Source organism: Panthera pardus, unplaced genomic scaffold, assembly GCF_024362965.1.
Source record: "Panthera pardus isolate Hobbes unplaced genomic scaffold, ASM2436296v1 HiC_scaffold_3, whole genome shotgun sequence".
In the NCBI taxonomy this organism is placed as follows: domain Eukaryota; kingdom Metazoa; phylum Chordata; class Mammalia; order Carnivora; family Felidae; genus Panthera; species Panthera pardus.
Window position 1 is genome coordinate 30,947,915 of NW_026526876.1, and position 5,634 is coordinate 30,953,548.

Consider the following 5,634-nt stretch of genomic DNA (forward strand, 5'->3'; position numbering starts at 1 on the left):
TCCTTCCGCAAATCAATTTACTTACGAGGTGTGATATGTTCACCAGTAATCCTGTTGGTACTCAAAAGGCCCACGAGGTGAATGAAGCGGCATACGAGGGCACCCGAGAAGAAACCACACGGCATGACTCACTATCAAATGCCTATCCTCTGCACTGCTGTGGCTGCAGGCAACACCCCAAACTCTGCAGAGTCCCACCAATCAGTTATTTATATAGAGAACTGCCTGTGAATCCTAGATGATGGGAAAAGTTGAAACACTTTAGCACTGCCATCAAGGTACTCCAGGAGGCCTGTGAAAAGAACAGCAGGTTGTACGAAGAGATTACAAAAATTGCTTGCACTGCCATCCTCGGCCCTTCCCGGGACAGTTAGCCAGAATTTTAAGGGTGAACGAGCCAGTTCCTGTCATGGAGGTTAACTGGTTTCTTTAGGGGTCACAAAAGCTCTGAAATACTAAGCTGTTTAGAACAGGATTGAGAGAGAAGTGTAAATTCCACATCCTCTGGGTTGCTTTGGTGAGCCAGACTGTAACCTGGCAACTCCAAGGTCGAATCAAATGCTGTTCAGAGATCACTTTCAGTAATCTTCTGAGCAATGACTCAATGCTGGCAGAAACTTCACCCACTAGAATGGCCTCTGCAAGAGATACTCATCCATTAAGAAGAGTTTAAAGGGGCCGGCCATCTCCATCACCAACGGGATCCTTAGCCTGGGAAAGTCCACGGGTTGCTGAATGGACCCAAAGATAGGACTCACACTGCCGCAGAGTCAGGACGCAGAAACCAAGGCGGTGGGGGAAAGAAATCCAGCAAGTTCAGAATGGATCCTCCAGGGGTGTCAAAGGAAGCAGAGAAGCAAATCTCAAGCGCCACTACAAAAGCTAAATCAGTGTTTGTAAGTGAAGTCTGTTATGACATGATCCATGGAGAGGGCTTAGTGCAGCGACCAGCGTCCACAGATAACATTTATCAAACGCTTAGCAACAGCGAAACCCCCTCAGCTGTCTCTCAAAGTCAGCAGCAGCAGAAAAAATTTTCAACCAAGAACTGACCCTGGCGAAGAATTTTATTAGTTGGCTTCTTTTTTGTTGTTGCCATTGTGGCTGCTCTCACTAGAGAACATCGTGTTTTGTGTTGCCTTAAATGCAACAATCCCAACAGCACCTTCCTTGAGGAATCAGAAGAGGCGCCTGCAGGGTAGAGATTTCCGACAAGGTTACAGAGAAGAATTGTGAAGGAGGTCCTCCTAAAGTTATTACATCTATGGCCCCCAAATCTATGGAGTCTGCAGGCGAAGGATTAACTGCAGATTTGGTAAAGCTGGGAAATTTCAGAGTGAGCACATGAGTTAAACAATGTGAAAAATCAGCAAAACTGGTCTGCCACCAGCAGCAGTCTCCCTGAAATAGGCTCTCATTTACTTTTCATTTCTTCTGCTTTCCAGTCTCTTCTCTTTGAAGCAGCCCTTGATTAGTTTCTTTTTTAATTGCCACTTAATTGGGAAATAAAATTAGAACACTTATTTGATATCAGTGATGAGGTTTCTCGTTTCATTTCTGCTTTGATCTAGTTTTGAAAAACCAAAAGCTGAAGGGAGAAATTACGAAAAAGGGACCTAAAAGACTTCTTGTTTCCAAGAGCTAGATGCAGCTACAGGCCATCAAATAAATATGGAAAGAACCACTCTCGGAGAATCTGAAGAATAAAACAAAAGCAAGAGAGGCTGGCTTTATGGCATTTCCTTGCAAAAAGCCCTCTGTTTTCTGTTAAGTTTCTTCGTAAGGGATAACAGCTCAGGACTAGTGAGGTAAACTTACAAGAACTCATCTCAACCTGTCCCCATGGAGAAAGAAAGCTGGACAAGGAAAGAGACATCCCTTATCAAAGGGACAACTTACCAGCATTTCAGAGGCATCAATGACACTGCAAAATAAATCCTAAAAGAATCCTAGGAACAAAATATCAAAGTCCTTTCCTGTTCCAATCATCCAAATAAACTTTACTTGTTTGTTAACCCAAAACTAAAATCTAACGCTAGCTGATAAGGTTTATCCTTTAATAACAATTCTTGGAAAGCCTTTCACTAAAAACAAACAAGCAAATTAAATCATACAGGTGAACTGTCAACTGCAGGGGGATACAGCATTAAGATTATCTTTAGCCTGACTCTTCTGTCGATTGCTCAGGGTAACTTATGTCAGGCAAGTAACTGGGGAGGAAATGCTGCCTGCCTTTGTCGGGTAGATTTTTAAAAACATAGCTGATAGAAAAACTGCAGATACATATAGATATATACGTATACCTTGCATGTAGGCATGTGAACACACATTTGGGTTTCAATGCATATGTGAAATCAATACTCATCAAATGTTTATTTATAAATTATGGAAAAACACATAATAAGAAAAGTGAAGAACTAAGTTTATATACAAAGGGACACAAGATACTAGCATGTCTGTATTTCCTATTATTCCAGTGCCCGAACGTAGCTTATTTCATTACTGTAAAGTACCATGAGCCCTTTCTAAAAGGAAGGCCTAAGAAAATGATTAGTTTAAACTATCATTAACTTTTATTGCATATTGTATTTAAGACTCATTAGCATCGAAAGGAGGTATTCCCCTTCAATTTTTACATCACTTTTGAAAGCATTTTAAGTGATATTAAGTAAAGACAAGAAAAATTTCAAGAAGCCAAAACAAAAAACAAAAACAAAACAGTGGAAACTTTCCAGGGCAAATGAGAGGATCCCTGATTTCTGTAAGCAGTTCACAGAAAACTGTCGTAAGGCTTACAGTGAGACTGATTTGGGGAAAGAAAGTGTGTATGTAAGAAAAATGTGACACTCTTCCCCTCAGAGAGGAGAAATTCCACTAACATTGAGCCATGATTTTAACATTTGCCATTTGTTCATTCAGCAAAGACTCACTAATGCCCATTAAGAGCCAGGCATCTCAAAGATATGGTCCCTGTACTCAGGCACCTTACAGTCAGGTGAGGCAGGGACTGGACACATGTTATTTAACTGCTGTTATAAAAGCTACAAAAAAAAAAAAAAAAAAAAAAAACCAACACCACACACACAACAACAACAGGGTATGGGATAAGAGCACAAGCTGGGGGAAGGAGGACAGGGAAGATATGAAGAAAGAACACGAGGGAGGGGCAAGGCTGCATTTGGATGTTATCTCATTTAATCCCTACAACTGGAGGTGAAGTAACTTTCCCAAGGTTACATGACAAGTGTCAGAATCAGGCTTAGAACCCAGGTATGAATGACCCCAAAATCCATGCTTTTCCCACTGTGCCACACTGCTTCTTCCCAAAATCATTTCCTCTGACAATTAATAAGAAAATATTGACTCCTCAGATTCAAGACCTCAGATCTGACCTTAGATTCCAAGTGTCAGAAGTAGGCTGTCCTCCAAGCTAGGTCGTCTGTTTTTCACCTGCCACCTCCAAACTCATTTACACAGACCTCTAGATTTGGGACGCTAATAAATTTGTTCATCCAGGCCATATATGCACGTGCAACAACAATAACAACAAAACACTGTCAAAGTTCTTTTTTAAGGTTACCTCTTTGTTGTACTATAAATAAACCAGAACTTCCTGTCAAACAGTTTTGCAAAGTGATTCACAGATCATAGAGAACTAAACCAATTAGAGAGCTATAGATGTTGGTCAGGGCAACAGTTTAGCAGAGAAAAATAAAAGCGACTACACACACAGCAAAGAAAAAGCCATACTTTCCCTTCTGAAATGACTTTTGAATTCAAGAACTCTCATCTATGATTAGGATTTCTACTCAGGAGGGCTGCACTTTCCCTTCTTCCTGTTCCTATTTCCTCTTTAAAAGCTTTCTTTTTTAGGAATCTCAAGTTTCAAGGCTTTTGTTACATTATTATCTGTTGTGAGTTATAGCAAAAGAACACACTCTTATAAAACCAGATCTAACAAACTTTCTTTTTTTCTACATTCTTCTTGTGATTTTTAATTCTGGTCAAAAAACATAAAAGCTAGATCTTTTCAACCCCAGGATTCATCACAAGCAAACTGTAAACTACCTAAATAATCCTTTGTTCTTCCATCTCTACAAGGCAATAGATTTTTTTTTTTTAAGTTTATCCAAAGATTTCAACCTTCTACTTTTACCTACAGGACGACTGCTAATACTGCAAATGACATCATGGCTATGAAAATGGGACTACCATACACATACACATACAGACACACACACACACACACACACACACACACACTAAATCAGACCACCACAGACTCACCCAAAATTACACATAACTTTCCACTAAAAAACATATATGTAAATGTAGACAGACAGGGACAGAGTGAACTTCAGCACCAGCCACTGTAACAATATGAAGAAAGAAGGATGACAGGGTGTGGCTTATAAGAACAAAACCTGATTTGGAAATAGAACTCAACATTGAAATGCCTGATGAATTTCTTCTGCCCAAGCAACAAATATTACTAGGAGGCAAAACTGTAAAGTACAGGAGATGCAGTATTAAACCCACTTCCAAGCCCCCCGACCAAGGTACATCACTCAATTTCTTGAAGCTCTGAGGCTATTTCACAAAGTTAACAGAGCAAAGATCCAGGATCTAATTATATATTGTTCAGGAAACTTATGGATTATTTGGAACAACGGGCACCGAATACATCAAAACATTATCATACAGTAATTACACGTAGGGTTTTATAAGGTAAGTTTGTATTTTGAGTTTCTCCTGTAGTGATATTTTACAACATAATTATGGTTTGTACAGCCTGATTTATTTCCTCATTGAAGGTGAACTGCAGCGAAATGTTTTATTATTCGTTTATTGCTAATCACGTTGTTCACACACCTCTATAAGTAACGTTCCTTTGAACTGTTCTGTTACACTGACCCGTGTTGTGCATTGAAACCATCGTCCAACATGCTCTTTTCCCTGAATGCAGGTGAAGCACACGAGTGGAACATTACACAGAAGAACTTTTATATAATAAAAGTACTGAATGTCTCCGGCCCTTAATATACTGAGCACCCACCCTGGTAAATGACAAAGACAGCAACCAATCGCCAGGCAGGACCCCAACGTCTCAGCCAATAAGAATATGGGGGTGGGGTTACACTAAGCTCCCGGTGACTTCCCCGCACCCCAGAGACCCAGGTTGTGGGAGACTGGACGGGAATTGGACTCCGAGGATATCGTTACCCCCGGCTGTAGCTGTTGTCCTCCTCGTTCTCGCAGTCGCTGCAGTGCTCATGGCCGTTTCCGTTCCCTTCCATCATCTGCGGCAGCGGAGGTGCCGGCGGCTTCACTGCTGTCTCACTCTCGTCCGCCATCTTGAGTTGCGAGAGCCGGCCTCCGCGCCTCACTACATGAGGGGTTCCTATTGGACGAGAGGAACTTGCGGTATATTCTGGGTTTTGTAGTTTTTGGGGTGAAGAGAGACGTAACTGAGAACAGCTCATTCCCTAGAAACCGGAACAAGGTGGACTACAATACCCAGAAATCATGAAGAGAGGCTGTCCGGGGTGGGGGGGGGGGGGGGCAGCACTATCCGGAAGTCCTGGGCGTTCAGCCCCGTTTTGGGGAAAGAAGGGCCCCAAGGTTGGCTGGGCC

General features: G+C 41.7%; 1 protein-coding gene across 1 annotated transcript in view; it reads right to left on the reverse strand.

Annotated features, from left to right (window-relative positions):
* The window catches only part of NMT1 (N-myristoyltransferase 1), a 30,582-nt gene extending 25,186 nt beyond the window's left edge, over positions 1-5,396 (reverse strand). The window contains exon 1 of the mRNA XM_019434783.2: positions 5,224-5,396. Within this exon, the coding sequence (XP_019290328.1) occupies positions 5,224-5,354 (131 nt within the window). The 5' untranslated portion in view covers positions 5,355-5,396. The remainder of the gene's footprint in view (positions 1-5,223) is intronic.
* Positions 5,397-5,634: the final 238 nt, after the last annotated feature.